Source organism: Dendronephthya gigantea, unplaced genomic scaffold (assembly GCF_004324835.1).
Source record: "Dendronephthya gigantea isolate DGI-Jeju-01 unplaced genomic scaffold, DenGig_1.0 000010F, whole genome shotgun sequence".
Classification (NCBI taxonomy): domain Eukaryota; kingdom Metazoa; phylum Cnidaria; class Anthozoa; order Malacalcyonacea; family Nephtheidae; genus Dendronephthya; species Dendronephthya gigantea.
In genome coordinates, this window is record NW_021163020.1 from 2,912,500 (window position 1) to 2,933,304 (window position 20,805).

The 20,805-nt window shown below is 38.9% G+C and overlaps 6 protein-coding genes, 1 long non-coding RNA gene and 10 other non-coding genes across 17 annotated transcripts; 6 read left to right on the plus strand and 11 right to left on the minus strand.

Moving 5' to 3' along the window:
• Positions 1-1,543: 1,543 nt before the first annotated feature.
• Positions 1,544-3,249, plus strand: LOC114518188 (BET1-like protein). Its single transcript, XM_028538131.1, has 4 exons — positions 1,544-1,574; positions 1,832-1,920; positions 2,001-2,057; positions 2,989-3,249. Exons 1-4 carry the CDS (start codon positions 1,556-1,558, stop codon positions 3,154-3,156), a joined length of 333 nt encoding a protein of 110 aa, XP_028393932.1. The 5' UTR covers positions 1,544-1,555; the 3' UTR covers positions 3,157-3,249.
• Positions 3,250-3,333: 84 nt separating this feature from the next.
• On the minus strand, positions 3,334-5,998 carry LOC114518186 (isocitrate dehydrogenase [NADP] cytoplasmic-like). Its single transcript, XM_028538129.1, has 12 exons — positions 5,888-5,998; positions 5,676-5,718; positions 5,477-5,583; positions 5,288-5,374; positions 5,028-5,141; positions 4,882-4,928; positions 4,635-4,781; positions 4,417-4,484; positions 4,271-4,339; positions 4,043-4,194; positions 3,827-3,967; positions 3,334-3,727 (listed from the first exon to the last, which is right to left on the minus strand). The coding sequence occupies exons 1-12, from the start codon at positions 5,901-5,903 to the stop codon at positions 3,474-3,476; spliced, it is 1,245 nt and encodes a 414-aa protein (XP_028393930.1). The 5' UTR covers positions 5,904-5,998; the 3' UTR covers positions 3,334-3,473.
• A 724-nt stretch (positions 5,999-6,722) lies between these two features.
• LOC114518189 lies at positions 6,723-7,545 on the plus strand. Its single transcript, XR_003686456.1, has 3 exons — positions 6,723-6,905; positions 7,132-7,235; positions 7,407-7,545. It is a non-coding gene; the product is annotated as an uncharacterized LOC114518189 (long non-coding RNA).
• Positions 7,546-7,596: 51 nt separating this feature from the next.
• Positions 7,597-8,904, minus strand: LOC114518187 (zinc finger AN1 and C2H2 domain-containing stress-associated protein 16-like). The gene is made up of 5 exons (XM_028538130.1): positions 8,622-8,904; positions 8,380-8,434; positions 8,205-8,276; positions 7,972-8,117; positions 7,597-7,858 (listed from the first exon to the last, which is right to left on the minus strand). The coding sequence occupies exons 1-5, from the start codon at positions 8,747-8,749 to the stop codon at positions 7,792-7,794; spliced, it is 468 nt and encodes a 155-aa protein (XP_028393931.1). The 5' UTR covers positions 8,750-8,904; the 3' UTR covers positions 7,597-7,791.
• A 1,237-nt stretch (positions 8,905-10,141) lies between these two features.
• On the minus strand, positions 10,142-11,023 carry LOC114517960. Its single transcript, XM_028537813.1, has one exon. The coding sequence runs from the start codon at positions 11,021-11,023 to the stop codon at positions 10,142-10,144; it is 882 nt and encodes a 293-aa protein (XP_028393614.1).
• A 122-nt stretch (positions 11,024-11,145) lies between these two features.
• LOC114517961 lies at positions 11,146-13,534 on the minus strand. The gene has a single exon (XM_028537815.1). The coding sequence runs from the start codon at positions 13,024-13,026 to the stop codon at positions 11,146-11,148; it is 1,881 nt and encodes a 626-aa protein (XP_028393616.1). The 5' UTR covers positions 13,027-13,534.
• A 4-nt stretch (positions 13,535-13,538) lies between these two features.
• On the minus strand, positions 13,539-14,945 carry LOC114517962. The gene has a single exon (XM_028537816.1). The coding sequence runs from the start codon at positions 14,943-14,945 to the stop codon at positions 13,539-13,541; it is 1,407 nt and encodes a 468-aa protein (XP_028393617.1).
• A 1,876-nt stretch (positions 14,946-16,821) lies between these two features.
• On the minus strand, positions 16,822-16,894 carry Trnaa-agc. The gene has a single exon. It is a non-coding gene; the product is annotated as a tRNA-Ala (tRNA).
• Positions 16,895-17,053: 159 nt separating this feature from the next.
• Trnaa-agc lies at positions 17,054-17,126 on the minus strand. The gene has a single exon. It is a non-coding gene; the product is annotated as a tRNA-Ala (tRNA).
• Positions 17,127-17,286: 160 nt separating this feature from the next.
• On the minus strand, positions 17,287-17,358 carry Trnaa-agc. Its single transcript has one exon. It is a non-coding gene; the product is annotated as a tRNA-Ala (tRNA).
• A 157-nt stretch (positions 17,359-17,515) lies between these two features.
• Positions 17,516-17,588, minus strand: Trnaa-agc. The gene has a single exon. It is a non-coding gene; the product is annotated as a tRNA-Ala (tRNA).
• A 158-nt stretch (positions 17,589-17,746) lies between these two features.
• Trnaa-agc lies at positions 17,747-17,819 on the minus strand. Its single transcript has one exon. It is a non-coding gene; the product is annotated as a tRNA-Ala (tRNA).
• Positions 17,820-18,436: 617 nt separating this feature from the next.
• Positions 18,437-18,509, minus strand: Trnaa-agc. Its single transcript has one exon. It is a non-coding gene; the product is annotated as a tRNA-Ala (tRNA).
• Positions 18,510-18,682: 173 nt separating this feature from the next.
• Trnaa-agc lies at positions 18,683-18,754 on the plus strand. The gene has a single exon. It is a non-coding gene; the product is annotated as a tRNA-Ala (tRNA).
• A 160-nt stretch (positions 18,755-18,914) lies between these two features.
• Trnaa-agc lies at positions 18,915-18,985 on the plus strand. The gene has a single exon. It is a non-coding gene; the product is annotated as a tRNA-Ala (tRNA).
• Positions 18,986-19,145: 160 nt separating this feature from the next.
• On the plus strand, positions 19,146-19,218 carry Trnaa-agc. Its single transcript has one exon. It is a non-coding gene; the product is annotated as a tRNA-Ala (tRNA).
• A 399-nt stretch (positions 19,219-19,617) lies between these two features.
• Positions 19,618-19,690, plus strand: Trnaa-agc. Its single transcript has one exon. It is a non-coding gene; the product is annotated as a tRNA-Ala (tRNA).
• Positions 19,691-20,805: the final 1,115 nt, after the last annotated feature.

Consider the following 20,805-nt stretch of genomic DNA (forward strand, 5'->3'; position numbering starts at 1 on the left):
ATCATTGATGTTTTCTCATGGCTATATATAGACATAATATATTGGTAATATTGCACAGAAGAGTGAATAACACATCTTAATTGTGTAATATTACAATTGCATGTTCTGTAGAATATGCTACTGTATGTAGCATATCCTATAGCATTCTATAGCATCTTGTACTGAATTGAATCTACTGTATGTAGCATATCCTATAGCATTCTATAGCATCTTCTATAGAATCTTCTATTGAATGTTCCATAGAATATCCTATAGAATATCCTATAGAATATTCTATAGAATTAGTGCCAAAATCTTTTAGAATATTCTATAGAATATTTTCTACAAATCAATAATGTCAAAACATAAGGACTATCATACTAGGACTGAACAATTACAATAACTGTTCATAAGAAATAAAAAAACTGTACAATTTTGGCAGCACAACTTAAAGAAGTACAAAAGGGAGAAATTTAAATATATCATGTAAACAAGTTACTACACACCTTAATCACCTTTTGCTACCTTTGATACTCTCAATACCTTTGCTACCTTTCGATACCTTTGCTACCTTCGATACCTTTGCTACCTTCGATACCTTCGATACCTTTGCTACCTTCGATACCTTTGCTACCTTCGATACCTTCGATACCTTTGCTACCTTTGCTACCTTTGCTACCTTCGATACCTTTGCTACCTTCGATACCTTTGCTACCCTCGATACCTTTGCTACCTTCGATACCTTTGCTACCTTCGATACCTTTGCTACCTTCGATACCTTTGCTACCTTCGATACCTTTGCTACCTTCGATACCTTTGCTACCTTCGATACCTTCGATACCTTTGCTACCTTCGATACCTTTGCTACCTTCGATACCTTCGATACCTTTGCTACCTTCGATACCTTTGCTACCCTCGATACCTTTGCTACCTTCGATACCTTTGCTACCTTCGATACCTTTGCTACCCTCGATACCTTTGCTACCTTCGATACCTTTGCTACCTTCGATACCTTTGCTACCTTCGATACCTTTGCTACCTTCGATACCTTCGATACCTTTGCTACCTTCGATACCTTTGCTACCCTCGATACCTTTGCTACCTTCGATACCTTTGCTACCTTCGATACCTTTGCTACCCTCGATACCTTTGCTACCTTCGATACCTTTGCTACCTTCGATACCTTTGCTACCTTCGATACCTTTGCTACCTTCGATACCTTTGCTACCTTCGATACCTTCGATACCTTTGTTACCTTTGCTACCTTCGATACCTTTGCTACCTTCGATACCTTGCTACCTGTGAAATACTTTTATTACATATATTGGCAGTGTTTACTGTGGCTGAGTTCATGTTATCTCTCTTCCCACCGGAGACATATGTCCAGCTTGTTCTGATGTTTAGTGATTAGTCAATTTGATTGTAGAAGTTCTTCCTAAAATATTTTCTCTCGTTTTGCCTGGAGTAACTTAACATTAATTCGTTAAAAAATGTTATTAATAATTAACTTTCTCATCAACCAATCGCAACAGACCTTGTTCGAGCTGCTACATGACCCAAAACTCGTGTGTTCAAAATGGCTTCCAGAAATAATGGTACGTGTCAGTTGAAGTCAGTTGAGAATTGTTTGCATGGGATTTTTTGGTGTGTTTTATTCACGGGATAACACTTGAACACTTATGGAAGCAATTCTAAACTCCTCGAATTTATATATAAGCATTGGTATTTTAATTGTTTTGACATTTCATGAGAATCTATTCACTCCATCAATGGTATAGCTTCTTATGCTATATATGAGATAATAATGATCGATTGTGTGGTACTTAAATTTGTACAATTCTTGCATATAAAGGTTCTCGTAAAAGCGAGGAAGAAAATTTGCTCGCGGAAAATGACCGAATGCTTGATAGCTTAGCCGGAAAAGTTTCTAGACTTAAAGCTGTAAGTACTGGTGTCATTTTGTGTTAAAATTTCATGCACAATTCTTGACAGGTGATTGTAGTAAAATTGTACTTTTTTAGATAGCTGTTGACATAAAGCAGGATGCTGATAACCAAAATCAATATTTGGATGGCATGGTATGAAAAAATTATTACTATCATCATTGCAATTTGCAAATACAGTTAATACACCATCATCATTGAAAATATAATAAATTTGAAATCCTAGAATGGGCTGATACCAGTACCTGTTAGCCTGTGGTATTTTGTCAGTGGTACAAAGTCAGTGGGTTTCTTAGTTTTATGTACAAACTACGATTAAGTTCTTAATTTTTCTCTTAGTGTTGAACTCAATTGAATCCAAATTTCATATTCAGTTTGTGACCCATCATGAAACATGGGTACCGTAATTTTTCGAATAAACGCCGCGGCGTTTATTAAATATTTAGCAATTAAGATGCGGCGTTTATTCGAGGGCGGCGTTTATTCGAGGGAGGCGTTTATTGCAAACTCGTAACAACTCTGAATTTATTGTGTAATTTAAACGCCAATTTAACCAATACAATCAATCCCCAAAAAAACTAAGTATAAAAGTTATATGTCTTTTCTATTTATATAATTATATATGAAAATTGAACTGTGGTTATTAATAAATGCTTCGAATAAACGCCGCAATGACGAAAAGGTTGCGGCGTTTATTTGAGGGCGGCGTTAATGATATTTTTGCTTATCCCTCCGGCGTTAATTCGAGGGCGGCGTTTATTCGAGGGAGGCGTTTATTCGAGTAATTACGGTATACGTATTGGTATGGGAAAACAGACAGTATCGGTCAAGAATTGTATGAAACGAATTGTTTTTGTGTTTCCACTTTCCAAATTTAAATGTTTTTAAACTCTCCCAAGATTTCCACCATTATTCAGGTTATATTGTCACAAAATGAATCACAAATATGGATATCAATAGTCCAATATGACGTCATAAAATATACCGGTATATAATATTTGTGATCTGTGACATAACAATATAACCATTATTCACCAGCACAGACCAACATCCTATTTTACTCTAGGATGATCAGTTTAGTGGTGCTGGTGGTTTGCTAAAAGGAAGTGCACAGAGACTACAAAAAGTCATAAGTCATGCTGGATCGGACAGAAAGTGCATGTGCTATATGATTCTGGGACTAGTGACTGCGTTCTTTGTTTTGTATTATGGACTTGCATGGATAAAAACATAACCTAATGCAGGTAATTGTAAAATAGTGTAACATTGAAAATGAATATTGATATATTATTGAAAAGCCTATATTTCATGTGTACATCAAAAACCGACTGCAAAAACTTTGTTTAATAGCATTAAAACATTGGGATTAAGCTATATCTAAAGCACTATACAAAGTAAATTATTATTAGTAGTAGTTGATTTATTTAAAACATTTGATATATTGAATTTTGATTCATATTGCCATAATACGTCCATATAAAATTTTCATTTCAGACTAAAAGCTAAAGCATACAGTTTAACTAATAGAGCTTTTGTGTTAAAAATCCCAGACTACAAGTTACTTTTGGCCAGCTTATTTTTTAAGGCTGATGATATTTTGTCTAAAAATTCAAAAGTGTTGAGATAGTCGGAACGGACTACATTCTGTATTCCCTTGATGCATCCAGCTAAGTCTTTTGTCATGAAACCCGATTCAATGGTCTCAATGCAGGCTTCTTCCAAGGTTGAACAGAAACTTCTCAATGCTTTGTTACCATCAAGCTTACCACGATGATCTAAGCCTCTTGTCCATGCAAAAATAGATGCTTGAAAATATAAAAAGAATTTGAGTATATATAAACACAACATACAGTAGTTATAACCTTGAACACTACCATTGCAAAAGTGATGCTTTGACCACTTACCCACAGGATTAGTTGACGTTTCCTTTCCCTGTTGGTGTAGACGGTAGTGACGTGTTACCGTGCCATGTGCTGCTTCCGACTCAACAGTTTTACCATCTGGACACACCAGAACACTGGTCATAAGTCCCAGCGAACCATAACCTGAAAAGTGTAGTTAGCACATTTTCATAATCACTCAGTGTTTCCTGTTCATTCTTTCTTTTAAACATCACTTACCCTGTGCTACAGAATCTGACTGAACATCTCCGTCATAGTTCTTACAGGCCCAGACAAAGCCTCCCTCGCTTTTTAGAGCATATGCCACCATATCATCAATCAGTCGATGTTCATACCAGAGGCTTGCAGCTTCGAATTTTGATTTGTAATCACTAAAACATAACATATATTTAATCAGTATATCACTTTGTAACAAAACAGCAAATATGCAAACAGTTCTGCAGTCACCTTTCATATATTTCTTGGAAAATGTCTTTAAATCGCCCATCATATTTCTTGAGGATTGTATTCTTAGTGCTGTTTAATAAGGGGATAATAAATACAGTAACTATATAGTTACAATAAGGTTAGACAAATAGAATGAAATAGTTTACCTCATGTATATTGGGTATTTTCTTTGCAATGCAAATTGAAATGAACTGTGAGCAAAGCCTCTTATTGACTACATTAACAGAGAAGTTAATTAAAGGATGTTATTAATGCTAATTTAAGGAATTGACAAGTATTTGAAAGAAAAAGTTGAAGAAAGAGAGAAAATTTATATGTTCAACAATATTGAAAAATTAACAAACTGTTCAACTAATTTCCATACTTCATCAGTATTGTACATTCCCATAGCAACACCACCCCCATCCTTATAGTTGTGTATCTGATAAATAATTGGCTCTCCTCCATTGGCAGGTTTATATACAAGTTCCAGGTTGCCTGAGCCTGGCACAACAAAGTCGGTTGCCTTGTACTAAATGTAAAATTAGGTAAAATTATTAATAGTCAGCTGTCTTTGCAGGGTGACCAATATACTCCCTGAAGAATTAAAATGCACTTCTTTAAAGACTAACCTGATCAGCATGTGCATGACGTCCTATGATTATAGGTTTTTCCCACCCTAAATAGTTTAAAAATGAACATAATTACTACTTTAACATGTCTTTACAAATTTCAGGTATCTCTCAACTTTCCTAGGAAATGAAGCGGAAGGGTGTACCTTTTACAAGCCGGGGAATATTCTTGCATAGAATAGGTTCTCTAAAAACAGTCCCTCCCAGGATATTTCTTATTGTGCCATTGGGCGACTTCCACATTTTCTTCAGTTTAAATTCTAAAAGAAATTAATTATAATCTGCAGCCAATGGTATCATCACTTAGATTGGGAAAGGGTGTTAGCACTGTACGTGTTAAAGGTTAATTGCTCTATGTCCTACAGTGCTCTAGCTGCCTCTTGTGCTAACTACGCATCATTCTCACCTTCGACTCTCTTCTCATCTGGTGTGATAGTTGCACACTTAATGCCAACATTGCATTTTCTTATAGCTTCTGCTGCTTGTATAGTTACTGAATAATAAACACAAAATAATCTTTATAGTGTTACAGTGAGTGTCATTCTACCCACTTTGGAATTATATTAGTTCATTAATTAAATAATACAAAACCTACTTTCATCATTTGTTGCATCGCGACTCTCAATCCCGAGATCGAAAAACTCAATTTTAACATCAACGTAAGGTAAAATCAATTTCTCCTTTATCAGATCCCATATAATCCTGCAAAATTATTATAGAGAGAGCAGTATATTAAATGAAGTTTATTTTAGAGGTTATTAACTAGATAATTGAAACTAGTTTTAGTATCTAACCTTGTCATCTCATCTCCTTGCATTTCCACCACTGGATTTTCAACTGAAAATGATTAAAAAAAGTAACATTCTTAGGCGTCCATGCAAGCTTTTAAGGCGTAGGGCCGACAACACGATGGCTAGTTTTAACCGAGGGAGTATAGTAAAGTGCTACACTTGAAATTCGAAAATTATATTAAAAAATAATAGAACATAGGAATAATACTACATACCGATTATTTTAGACATTTTGGAAGGTTGGATCGTATAATTTTCCGGGTACTACAGTTAAAATACTTAAAAGTGTAACCTTTGTACACACCCAACAGGGAGTCTGCAGTTATTGTTGCATAATGCTAACTTTATTTATTTACAAAAACATTGCGAAATATTACCTACCACTGAGCTCTATATTACAGTGTAATGTCAGAGGTGTAGTGGGTGTGGTGTTTGGATATTATGTATATTACCCATATTACCCCCAGTGATATTACCGGTTGATATCGGTGGATATTACCCAGTTTGCACCCGATTTTTTGGGTACGTTCAGGCACTTAAAAAGACCATGCGGGCTAGGCTGTGAAAGAAGCGCGGGAATTTTTTAAAAAACCTTTCTTAAAAAAAATTGTTCAATGAAAATATGGGGCCAAAAAACCTCCAAAACAAAATGGGAAATGTTAAAAAAGGTTTGGAAAATAATAAATTCCCTCCCACATCAAGAAAGGTTTGTTTTTTTAGCTTTAGTACGTTTATGTTCATTGTTGTAACCAATTTTTTATCAATATTTTCTTGATATTTTAACGTATTTATCTGGATTTAAATATTGTATTCCGTTTTTTTTAGGTGGTTAAAAGACTGAAACCAAATAATATTGGTAATAGTCTCATGAAAAAACTAGAACCAACTCTACCTTTTGCTAAAAGAACAGCAAAGTTCAAATCTCCCTACAAAAGTCCTAAATTGCCAGTGAAAAATGTCCCAATTTCTAATGGCACAGAAAAACAAGTAAAATCCACACCAATATCGAATCAGCCCATAATACAAAGCTTAGCAATTAAACCTAATCAAACTGGTAATAAACTTGGGGAAGTAGGAAGTTCCAAACCATCATCAATTTCTTTCCCAAAGATGTCGCCAGTGAAAATACAACCTATAGATCCATATCAGTTTTGTGAACCAATTTTAAAATACTGCACAAAGAGTAATATGGTACAGAAGGATCAGTTTTTTAACAGAACAGAATATGACAAGGTAAGACAAAGTGACAAACTAATAGTTTTTAATGTAATAAAAATATATCACCTGAAGTCACCATTTAGCTATAGCATCACAACCATCATCATTAATTAAAGGTTATTTTGATTATATTTACATTTTCCAATATGAGTCAATTTTTATTTTGATCCTCACCACAATGACAACACTATTAACATGTATCACCATGCAATCATGACAAAAATTTAATTTAACCTTTCAGAGGAGAGTGAATAAAGAAGTACTCACTCTGATCAAAAGAACAGCAGAGGCAATCAAAATTATCCGGTCGCAACATGAAGAATGGAAGAAAAACCAGCAATAAAGGTATGTTTGCATACACAATATGTAACTAGCAAGGTTAATATAAGAAATATGTATTCGAGCAAAGGTAGTAACTAGTTTGAAGTATAAACTAGGTTGAAGATAAAGTTTTGTTTTTTTGATTGGAAATGTTCTTTTTTTGTAATTTATTTAATTTTGAAATAATTGAACCAGGGGATCCAGGTTACGTACCGTGTGGAAAAAAAGCAAAAATTGTGTTCAACTTGTTGTCAGGCAGCTTGTAAATGTAATGGGAAAGAGAGTTGATTAAATTCAATTCAATTTAAATTAAATTATTTAATAAAATGTTAATGGAATGGTTATTTATATATAAACTGACAATACTTTCAGTTTTATCTATCTAATTTATAATATTCTAATATATAACTGGATTTACTTAAATAGTAACATAACAACTGTTATTGAATTGAATTGATAATTTGTGTAATTTTCTATAAATATGTATATAATACATTGAGTTAAAAAAGATGAATGTGCATTTCTCCTGATGTCATTCCATCAGAGCTTCATACAACATCAAATTCAACTTCACAAAGCTCTAGGCACATGTCACAACGGGATACAAAGCTTTTGTATGGCACAAATGATCCTGTGCATGTCTGTGTCTTTATTGGTAAAAAGAGAGAGAATATATAATGTAAATATATTACATTAGAAAAGGGAGTCAGGACTCTTGAAAAAGCAACAATATAACTGTGAATTACATATGATTTTATACCTCACACAGAACTGTCTTTGGCATTGATCACAATGGAAAGGTAACACCTCGTGTCTTTTACAACTTTTAAATGAACATTTCTTTTCTTTTTTTGGTTTCTGACTGACGACAAGTTCCTTGCATCCACTTTGGATGTGATAGCTCATCTAAGATTGAATTTGGTAATTTACAAATAAAATTTTGAATTGCTTGAATAACCCCATTTGAATTCTAACCTCCATTTGAATTCTAACCTGTGTATTAACATCCTGGTTTCTTGCTTTTTTTACAATCTTTCCACACAGTGGGCATACTGGTACTTGCACCTGTGGAAATTAACATAAATAATATCCCATTAGTTAGTACCATAATCACACATCATGGTATGTTATAAATTATTATATATTCAAAATAACCATCCAATCTTACATTGGTGACATAACTGTGTGGACATTGATGTGATTCTGCAGTTCTGTGTTCAAGACTAAAAGTAAAATTAGATGAGATCTATAAGAAAGTCTGATTGATCAATCACACTGATTCTGTCATTCTGATTAATATTGATTGTAGTCATGATCGGTTCTGATTAGTTTATAATTAGTTTAATGGCGAACATGATTAAATGATTTAATCATTTATCAAATCTTGGCAAAAACATAATGACGTAATACCAGAAAGTGTTTCGACAAAAGGTGCATTTAAATGGGAGAAAATCCAGTTGCTTGCAGTGATCAACGGAACAATGCTTTCCCAACGAAATTAGATCAGCGTCTGTAATAGCTTCAGCCATAATTTTCATACAGTGTACACTTTCTTGGTCGATTGTATAAAGACCCCAACGATGCGGGCAGTGCTTTATTACCAAGGATAATTTTAAAAATAAAAATCTTAGTCATTGTTTTCGATTTTTGTTGATGTTTTTGTCGCGTCATCGTGAGTTACATCTGCGGATCTACCGCGTTCGTGACGTTGTATTCAGTAAGAAAAACATTAGCATAATTATCATAAAAACGTATTCACTATAAAAATAGGTACATAGTGCGTACCTTAAAAATTATTTCAAAATTTTTCCTATCACGATTTAAGCGAGCCATCATTATTCACTCTCTTCTTATTAAATATAAACAATTTATTGAAATTAAAATTTTGTAATTTTAATTTCCGTTATATTTCGGGTGATAAACAAACAAAGGGAAATGAATTTGTCAAAATTTGCGTACTGTCAACCTCAAACAATTAAGGAGCGCAAAAGAGGTTAAAAGAGCTCGTGATTGACACCGGAGTTGCAAAGCACGTTTTACACGTGTTGCAAGAGTTCAGTCTACAAAATAGGAACAAAAAATCCCAGCAATTTAAAACAAATTCAGATTTCCAACGCATGTTCATTAACAATGTTTATATAGATGTAACAAAGCATTAGACAGTATTTGTGTACATTTTCAATTTATGCAAATTATGCTTTGAAATAAGTTTTTAGCTCGCCGCTTGTAAATGTGCTTTTGTAATACTAAAAATACAGTTATTTCATTATAAATTCATTTACCACGAATGTGTTTCCCTGGAAAACTGATCGGTTTCCTCGGTGAAACAAACTACGTAACAATATTTAACATTAGAAGATTTAGAACTTATTAGAATTTATCATTATCCTGTAGAGTAAAGTGTGGTATAATAGCAATATTAGATTACTATTTCTCGAAGCTTTGCAAGTAGAGAAGGTTGTTTTTTAATTGGGGGCTGAAAACTCCCAAAGTTTAACATTTAAGATTAAAATTCTACAAATCTGATATGTAAGTTGTGACGTACCAAAGCTAGAACATTCGGTCATATCTCATAAAACATTGAGTGAATACCGGTTGATACGGCCCAGAGGTGTTGGGGATTATCGCCTCCAAGTAAAAGTATCCACAACAATCACAAAAGAATGAATAAAAATGATTATATTTGTCTCGATGTCACAGATTGTAATTTCACAGATGTTTCACAAATCACTATATTTTTCTAGCTTGCTCCGCATGGTCGTGACGTCATCTGACGTCACCTGATAAAGCCCCTGGGAGCTAATTCCGGACACACTCCCCCATGTATATACACGGAGTGATATACATGTCACACCTGTTTGTCATGCAAGTTCAACATTCATTAACGTCAAATATCAAAGTTTCTAATGTTTTTTTCTCTTATTGTTTCTTTATTCTTCTTTGTCTTCTTCCGCCGTTTGTCGAATACGCAATTCCGCCGCAGCTGCCGCGTCTCTTTTTGGTCGTGGTTGAAACGCAGGCGCACTTGCGTTAAGTCGAGGTGGTTGTTGCCAATCACAGGACAGTTCGAGAGGGCATAGGTGTTGAAGGGCACGTTCCAGGTTTCCTGTCCCAACCTTTAATTTTGCTGCTCTCGTTATTCCATCTCTTCCCTTTATCAATTCAGTGACGATACCAAGTTTCCACATATTCCGGTTTTTCGATTCACCCTTTATAATAACCACTTCACCAACGGTTGGGTATGGGGTTTGTTCTCCTCCAGCACGACGATGCTGCTCGCGTAGGCTTCTTATATACTCTCTCGTCCAGCGATTCCACAAGGCTTCTTTGCATCTCTTAATATGCTTAGCTCGTTTCCGTAAATCTGCTTCGTCCATGTGGTGCGCCTTTAATTCAGGTACGTGGTTAGGGTTAATCGTCAGCATCGTGTTAGGGGTTAGTAGTGGGAGTTCAACATCGTCCTCCACATAGCTCAGAGGCCTATTGTTAAGACAGACCTCCACATCAATCACAACTTCCTCAAGCTCATTCCATCTTAATGTCCGATTTCCGATACTCTTGTAAAAGGCACTCTTAAACAGGCCGACTAAGCGTTCAAATTGACCTCCCCACCAAGGGGCACGGCTCAAGTTAAACTGCCACTTGATGGAAAGGTCAGCCAGGTAATCATTGAGACGTTCATCTTTCTGTACACATCGGAGCCATTTCTTGGTCGCCTTAAAGGTCAAAGCATTGTCCGAGTAGATAAGCTTTGGCCTGCCTCGACGTGCGATAAACCGTTTCAGGCTCAGTATGAACTCAGGTGCTTCCATTGACTTCAATAAATCTAGATACACGGCCCGTGTCAGGCTGCAACCAAACAGCGCTAGATATGCCTTGTTTTCAGTTCCAGGTTTTGATTGATAGTAAATCGGGCCAGCGAAGTCTACGCCAATTACTTGGAATGGCGCAGACCCTTGTGTCCGTGTGCTTGGAAGGTTTCCTGGGGTGGCGCCTGATATGCTTGTGCTCTAAATCTCTTACAACCCCAGCAGGCACTCCTCACTTTCTTGACCAAACGGCGCAATCTGGGAATCCAATAGTCGTCGCGTACCTTTGCCATTGTCAGGGACACACCCCCATGTAAAGTCAATAGGTGTGCTTGTCGTACAATTCCGTTCGTAAAGGGATGACTGTCTGGCAGGTAGATTGGAAACTCTCCTTCAATTCGCCCTCTACATTCAAGGATATTTTCGTTGTTTAGCTGCAGATTCAGTTGTAGCTGCTCTTCCTTGAAACTGGCTCTTCCTTGACATTCTAGTTGTGCTCGTTTAATCCACCAAAGTCTCTGTTGTTCAATCTCACTTGCGACTAGTGGGCCGTCTTGCCGAACCCCTGCTTTCGTCCTGCAGTTCCGGATAAATCGCCGAATCCATGCACAAATTCGCAGAATCTTGTGAACTTCGTAAGCATCAAGTAGTCGGTCGAAGTCATCACGGACGTGAGTTGTCATTGCGAAGATGCTTCGAGTCACCTTTAACTCAGCGTTAGATTCCTCGTTGGGCTCTAAGATCTTGTCCGATGGCCAACTAGTTTCTTCGCTCCAACCAACTCGGGCCATGGTTCCATAGTTGATTATGTTCGACACTTCCGCCACGGCTACCCAGATCCGCGGGGTTCCACTGGTCGGCACGTAATGCCACTTGACCTCCTGATGCTCCTGTATTTTGCGCACCCTGTTCGCAACGAACTGCCGGTACTCCCCGTGCCCGTGAATCCAGAAGAGTGCCACAGTCGAGTCAAGCCAACAGTGTACTGACACTGGGAATAGATTGATAGCTAACCGGACGTTAGTCACCAGATTGATCGCCATGTGACCGGCCACTAACTCAAGCCGGGGAATGGTTAAATTTCGCTTTGCTAACCGAGACTTTGAGCAGACGAGTCCTTGCGATGTCCCATTCTCCTGTCGGACGACCGCGTAGACAACAGCGCTAACCCCTTTTATGCTAGCATCTCCAAATGCGTGCAATACGATTTCTAAGATTGGTTGATGATGTGGTGCCAGAGTTCGCTCAACTTCAACGTATCTAGGAAGTTTGGAAACCCAGTCGATCCATTGTTTTCTCAGCTCTGCTGGGAGTTCACCGTCCCAGGCTATGTTGCTTTCACACATCTCACGGTAAATAAATTTCCCTTGCAGGGTCGTTGGCGAGGCCAGACCGAGGGGGTCATAGATCTTTGCTAGTTGAGAAAGAGCGCCTCGTTTTGTGGTGATAGTTTCATCTTTGTGCAGCCCAACCTTCAGGGTGTCTTTATCCTTGTCCCAAGGTAGTCCTAAAAGCTTTGTGCCCGGTCGGCTCGTCCCTAACTGCTGCTTAGCATAGGTCAATTCATCGTCTGCTGCTGAACTACCGCTGGCTTCAAGTTCTCTGGCATTTGAGTGCCATTTATGAAGCGTAAAAGAGGCGTCTTGGAAAACTTCGATGGACGTGTCTTTCTTTTCTTGCACAATGTCAATTGATGCACCGCCAACCATTAGGTCGTCCACGTACAGCCCTTCGCGAATCTCTTTAACGATTTCAGGGTACTGGCGTTCCCACAGTTCTAAATGTTGGTCGAGGACTCCCGCGAGAAGAAAAGGCGATGAAGTTAGCCCAAACAAGGCTCTTGTGAAACGGTATACTTGGGTTTCGGTACAGCCAGGTGGTGTCCAATGGAACCTCAATGAATCTCTCTCTTCCTCCTTTATTCTAATCTGCAAAAACGCTTTCTGGAGGTCCCCTGTCAACAGGATCGGGTGGAAACGTGATCTTATCAGGATGTTCCATAGCATGTTTTGAAGTGATGGTCCTGGATTCAAGCAGTCGTTTAAGGAGGGATGCTTCACATCTTCTCGTGCAGATGCATCATAGACCACCCGCAACTTTGTACTTTCTGCCTCTTTCTTGGACACTCCTTTATGTGGGATGTAGTATTCTTTGCCTTTGGGTACTGTGGGTGCTCTTTCAATCACTCCGCTTTCGAGCTGTTCTTGAAGGATGCTGTGGTACTCGTCATAATTCCCCTCTCGCTCAAGCCGTTTGACAAGTTGCCGTAACCTTCTCTGACTGCCTACTTCATTTGTTGGTAGTTCCGGATGGTTGGCCTTCCAAGGCAACGCTGTTTCATACCAACCAGCCTCGTTTCGTTGTAGTTGCTCCTTGAATTCCTGATATACAGTTCCTTGGTCATTCTCTGGCTTGTCAGCAAGTCCTAGCACATCCAAAGAGCACAGCTGCTCATAGTCTGTACTGACTGATCGGGTTAGCAGAAGGGGACTGGTCACATCTTCCCTACCAGGCGACATTAGACCCAACCCAAGCGAGTACGTTCAGCAATGGGTTGCCCAGGTTTCCCAACTCGCGGTGCAGTTGTTGTCTTGATGCTGGCATACTCATTAACTCCGAGAACTACATGTATTGGAAGGTGTGGTTTGTCATCAGGATCATCTATTCTTACTCCCTTCAAATGGCTGTACTTGCTTAACAACTCTTCATACCGAGGATTATCAATTTCCATCAGTTGTGGCTTATGGACCTTGGATAGTTCGACTTCCATTGTGAATTGACAATCAGCTCCTTTGATAGTTGCAGGGTAGATTTCAACTCTGGTTGTTGTTGATCCCAGCATCATTTCAATCCGTTTTGTTTGGATCTCCCTCGGTTTCTTGTTCAAAGCATCTATAAGTTTGGCTGAGGCATAGCAACTCCCTGAGCCGGTGTCAAGTAGAGCTCTTGTTTTTATACCATCAACTTCAATGACCACCACTGGATAAATAACTTGGTTGTCTTCTGCTCTATGGGCTGACATGAACCCCTCAGGTTTCTTTGGATTTTCACAGATTGAGGTGTGATGTCGTCTACCACAGTCGTGACAGGTCACAGTACTTTTGCATTCCGCTGCTCGGTGGGAGGCTCCAGTACAGTTGAAACACAGTTTTTTACTTGCTAGTATTTTTCTGCGCTCCTCTGATGTTTTAACTGTTGGGCAGCTTGTTGATTTATGATCAGTAGCATTGCAATATACACACACACGTTGTGCCCCAGTCCCTTGGCGAGTGTGGTAAGTCCGACCCATTCTGTCTCGTCTTCGATCCTTGTCTTCGGAGTTGGAGTTCTCAGTGATCGGGTTTCTTCTTGCCCACAGTCGAAGGGCCTCTGTAAGTTGTACAAAATCCCAATTTTCCCAGTCTTGGTCTGTGCGAACGAGATCTCCTCTGATAGCTGGTAATTTATCTAAAGTCATTGCCACTGCTCCATCTACTTGAGAAAGTTTATTCATGGTCTGGAGTGATTGCACATTGTATGTTAGTTTCTCACAGAACTCATGAATCTTCCTTGCATTGGCTGTGTGAACTGGGGGAAGCTCTAATATTTCCTTCACATAAGCTTTAACAATCTCCCGTTCCTTCCCGTACTTCTCTTTAAGGATGGCTACCGCTCTATCATAACCCTCTGCTGAGTATGGCAGCGCTTCTACAGTTTTTCTCACTTTGTCTTCTAACAGTTCCCTCAAGTATGAGAATTTAGTAATCGCTGGCAAACTGGATTTGTCAATTGACTCCGTAAATTGACCCCAGAATCTGTTCCAATCAGTAAATGACCCGTTAAATTTAGTGATGACTAATTTAGGTAGTTTCGCTTGAACATTTGTTGCTTCGCTATGAGATTGGGGAGAACTGTCTTGATTTCTCTCAGGTTTTGACTTGAACATAGCTTTGGTCTCTTGCAACTTGACCTCGAATTGGATCTGCTCTTCTCTCTCGTGTGTTTTACGCTCTGTCTTTCGATTATTTAGCCAATCTTTCAAGGTTTCTACGCTTTGATCACCCTTTGCAATATGCGTATCAATATTCTCATTCCACGCATCTAATTCTTCGTCCCCAGTTTTCCCTGATATTTTGTACGCTTCGATTTCAATACGCAATTGATCTATTTCATTTATCACAGTTCTCAGTGTTTTTATGCCTTTCTATCGCTTCCACATGCCCCTTTTCCACAATAGACGCTGTTCTATTCGCTGTTAAGTTTAATTGAGCGAGTTTTGTCTTTAATTTCTCTTCAGCGACCTCCATAGTCGACAAATTTCGCCCCGAAGGCGAATGTTTATGCTCGAGTTCGAATTAGACGAACGATAAATAGTCCCAAAATTCGCTGTTTAAGTGTACTCACCAAGCTCTAAAATCCCGTCGGAAGGTGCCAAGTGTTGGGGATTATCGCCTCCAAGTAAAAGTATCCACAACAATCACAAAAGAATGAATAAAAATGATTATATTTGTCTCGATGTCACAGATTGTAATTTCACAGATGTTTCACAAATCACTATATTTTTCTAGCTTGCTCCGCATGGTCGTGACGTCATCTGACGTCACCTGATAAAGCCCCTGGGAGCTAATTCCGGACAGAGGCATTAGAAAGAACATAAAGTACGTAAACGTTTGCGTTTTTTTGAAAGTGCGACGTCTAATTATTTACAAATAGATGGTTAGATATTGAGCCGGATATTAATGCTTTTAGTAACAGTCTTAAATTCACAGTAACGTTCTATCAAAACAAAACCATTCTTCGGCTTAGAATAACTAATAATCCGCATTTATCATATCAGAGATAATCAGGTTCTATGTGACGCATGGCAGCGAATAACAACAGGGAAATCGGTTGAAAAAGAAAGTCGAGCGAAAAATTTCGCCTGGTGGAAAACAGCCTTAAAATACAAGTTCCAAGAGAAAGCGTGTTTCGACCTGCTATAGCAATTCTCGCGCTATAGGCATAGAGCCCATAATTTAATGCCTTGAATTAAGTTCAATGATTGCTGGTTCCACTTCGTGTAATTGTTTTCTACATCGAAATAGCGTCAGGAAAGCTTGTCTATACGCTGGCAGTTGGAACGCGTAAACAAGAGGATTTACCAAAAAATTGATCAGCAACACAGGCTCAACCTTAAAGTATATCTGAAGCGCCCTCGAAGCACAACTCCTTGGGCATATCGCTGCAGTACTTGTAAGGATAATCACGGGCAGCACTGTTATCAGCAGTATAGCTGTTATCACGTAAAACGTTTTAATGAAACGTTTGTTTTCGGTCAAATGTTTTCTTTTCCTCTTCACAGATCCAGTGTGAACTCCCGGTGTATCGCAAGGCACCCCATAGCGCGCCATATCTAATTCCTTTTGCTTTAGAACTTTATAAACAGCATAATATCCCGCGATGATCAAAAGCATGATTAAAAAGTTGAAACATCCAAATATTAGGAACGTTAATCTACTAGCATGAGTCTCCGGCAGGATTATACCAGGAAGAATTGTCAGAAGTAACGAAAAGGCCCAAGCAGCAAGGGACAGCATGCATGAAAACTCGCTTTTTTGTCACGTAAATTTTGAATCGTATTGGATATGATACGGCAAACACCCTTTCCCAAGCGGTAAACAACACCGTGAACAGCGAACATTGCATCGTCAGAAATGAGGAATAACTGAAAACAATCAGTACGCCTTAAAGTGATAGTAATAATGCAAAGACTCAGGTGTATATTAAATGTATATGTGATGTTGCTACTCTGAGTCACCAACCGGGCAAGCTGAAAATTAGCTTGACCACGGTGGGAATCGAACCCGCGACCTTTGGTTTGCTAGTCCAATGCTCTACCAACTGAGCTACACGGTCAAGACGGTTCGAGAAATTATATTTCGGAACTCAGTCTAGTCCCTTCAATATCTGTGCGTCTTAAAGTGATAGTAATAATGCAAAGACTCAGGTGTATATTAAATGTATATGTGATGTTGCTACTCTGAGTCACCAACCGGGCAAGCTGAAAAATTAGCTTGACCACGGTGGGAATCGAACCCGCGACCTTTGGTTTGCTAGTCCAATGCTCTACCAACTGAGCTACACGGTCAAGACGGTTCGAGTAAATGATATTTCGGAACTCAGTCTAGTCCCTTCAATATCTGTGCGTCTTAAAGTGATAGTAATAATGCAAAGACTCAGGTGTATATTAAATGTATATGTGATGTTGCTACTCTGAGTCACCAACCGGGCAAGCTGAAAAATTAGCTTGACCACGGTGGGAATCGAACCCGCGACTTTGGTTTGCTAGTCCAATGCTCTACCAACTGAGCTACACGGTCAAGACGGTTCGAGAATTATATTTCGGAACTCAGTCTAGTCCTTCAATATCTGTGCGTCTTAAAGTGATAGTAATAATGCAAAGACTCAGGTGTATATTAAATGTATTGTTGATGTTGCTACTCTGAGTCACCAACCGGGCAAGCTGAAAAATTAGCTTGACCACGGTGGGAATCGAACCCGCGACCTTTGGTTTGCTAGTCCAATGCTCTACCAACTGAGCTACACGGTCAAGACGGTTCGAGAAATTATATTTCGGAACTCAGTCTAGTCCCTTCAATATCTGTGCGTCTTAAAGTGATAGTAATAATGCAAAGACTCAGGTGTATATTAAATGTATATGTGATGTTGCTACTCTGAGTCACAACCGGGCAAGCTGAAAAATTAGCTTGACCACGGTGGGAATCGAACCCGCGACCTTTGGTTTGCTAGTCCAATGCTCTACCAACTGAGCTACACGGTCAAGACGGTTCGAGTAAATGATATTTCGGAACTCAGTCTAGTCCCTTCAATATCTGTGCGTCTTAAAGTGATAGTAATAATGCAAAGACTCAGGTGTATATTAAGCCTTGGTCAAACGGCCGCAACATTTTGTTGCAACATCGTCCAACAATGTTGCAACAAAATGTTGCGGTCGTTTGACCACCCTTTTACAGAATGTTGCATGATGTTAGAACATGTTGCGTTGAGTTTGACTCGAGTCAAATTTTAACGCAACATTTTGTCACAATTTCTGGAGTTGCGATCGTTTGACCACTTGCAAACAACATTGCTGTCGTTGGGTATGCGCACCAGACGTTCTTGGCATGAAATTTGAATACAAGATGGCGGCCATATTGCTCACTTAGGCAACGTATGCCGGGATTGGCAACATATGCCGGGATTGGCAACATGTGAAAGATGACGAAGGTTGGTACGGTTTGACTAGTCTGGTCGAATATGATGACAACAAGCCGCAACATGTGGCAATCATGTTGCATGATGTTGCAACAAAATGTTGCGGCCGTTTGACCAAGGCTTTAAATGTATATGTGATGTTGCTACTCTGAGTCACCAACCGGGCAAGCTAAAAAATTAGCTTGACCACGGTGGGAATCGAACCCGCGACCTTTGGTTTGCTAGTCCAATGCTCTACCAACTGAGCTACACGGTCAAGACGGTTCGAGTAAATGATATTTCGGAACTCAGTCTAGTCCCTTCAATATCTGTGCGTCTTAAAGTGATAGTAATAATGCAAAGACTCAGGTGTATATTAAATGTATATGTGATGTTGCTACTCTGAGTCACCAATATCATTTCCGAAATATCATTTACTCGAACCGTCTTGACCGTGTAGCTCAGTTGGTAGAGCATTGGACTAGCAAACCAAAGGTCGCGGGTTCGATTCCACCGTGGTCAAGCTAATTTTTCAGCTTGCCCGGTTGGTGACTCAGAGTAGCAACATCACATATACATTTAATATACACTTGAGTCTTTGCATTATTACTATCACTTTAAGACGCACAGATATTGAAGGGACTAGACTGAGTTCCGAAATATCATTTACTCGAACCGTCTTGACCGTGTAGCTCAGTTGGTAGAGCATTGGACTAGCAAACCAAAGGTCGCGGGTTCGATTCCCCGTGGTCAAGCTAATTTTTCAGCTTGCCCGGTTGGTGACTCAGAGTAGCAACATCACATATACATTTAATATACACCTGAGTCTTTGCATTATTACTATCACTTTAAGACGCACAGATATTGAAGGGACTAGACTGAGTTCCGAAATATCATTTACTCGAACCGTCTTGACCGTGTAGCTCAGTTGGTAGAGCATTGGACTAGCAAACCAAAGGTCGCGGGTTCGATTCCCACCGTGGTCAAGCTAATTTTTCAGCTTGCCCGGTTGGTGACTCAGAGTAGCAACATCACATATACATTTAATATACACCTGAGTCTTTGCATTATTACATCACTTTAAGACGCACAGATATTGAAGGGACTAGACTGAGTTCCGAAATATCATTTACTCGAACCGTCTTGACCGTGTAGCTCAGTTGGTAGAGCATTGGACTAGCAAACCAAAGGTCGCGGGTTCGATTCCCACGGGTTCGATTCCCCAAGCTAATTTTTCAGCTTGCCCGGTTGGTGACTCAGAGTAGCAACATCACATATACATTTAATATACACCTGAGTCTTTGCATTATTACTATCACTTTAAGACGCACAGATATTGAAGGGACTAGACTGAGTTCCGAAATATCATTTACTCGAACCGTCTTGACCGTGTAGCTCAGTTGGTAGAGCATTGGACTAGCAAACCAAAGGTCGCGGGTTCGATTCCCACCGTGGTCAAGCTAATGTTGGTGACTCAGAGTAGCAACATCACATATACATTTAATCAGTACGCCTTTTGGCTGATGGTAACCGTTTAATGCGAAGAGCATTCGAATGACTGTAAACAGTCCAGTCAAGCCATCCGCTATCGATAAATTTGTTACCAAAACCGTACCAGGAGTGCGGAATTTTTTGAAAGGATCACAATATAGTACCAAAAGTAGTATAGCATTTAGGAGCAATGCCGAAGAAGCTAAAGCGATGTTCAAAGCAATCGTTATGTCACTTTCAACCCAATCAGTAAACGACTTGTTATTCATTTTTCATCGAAGTTAAATTAAAAATTCTCCAAGTCTGTCAAACCTTTTCACTGGAGCTTTAAAGCTTTATCGTATATAAAGTATATCATATATACTGCCACTGGCTTCTTCGCTGTATTCACTGAAGGTTCATAGTACGTTGCACCGTTGTCCAACAACTCATTGTTAATTAAGCCTTCAATCTTTGGTTCGCTTTGGCCAGAATAATAGGAAGAAAAAATTGTCAATTTTTCAGCTGCCCGACCATGTTTGTGTTCATTAATAACCTGTTTCTCATTTTCTAATTGGTAGTTCGTCGCCACCCGTGTTTAATGACGATGTTATTTTGTTCCTATACGACAAAGATCTTTCCATTATCGTGACCCGGCCCATATTTACGACTTCAAGCGTGGGGATTAAGCTATCCCGCATAGACATGCAGTCAATCAAAACTAAATAAAATTGCACGAAACCGGAGACTCTGTCTTTAATTTTAGAGCTACATAACTTAATTGCAAATGTTCAATTCCTGTGTATCAATATTTGTATTTCCACACGGAATTTCACGCTTTCTCTTTCGGCTGGGATTATTGAATAAAAGTAATCGACACTATAAAAAGATAAATAACACATCGGATTTCCTTTAAAACTGAGTGAGATTAAAATCAATGTATTTCCGGTATGTTGAACAACATTAAAAAATCACCTGTTAGCGCTGTTTTCTTCATTTATTCAATAATAAAAATTATTGCTTATGCAGTTGTAAGTACCGCATGATACACCGTTTTGCTTTTTTTTAAGAATTTTTATAAATTACGACCCACATATTACGAC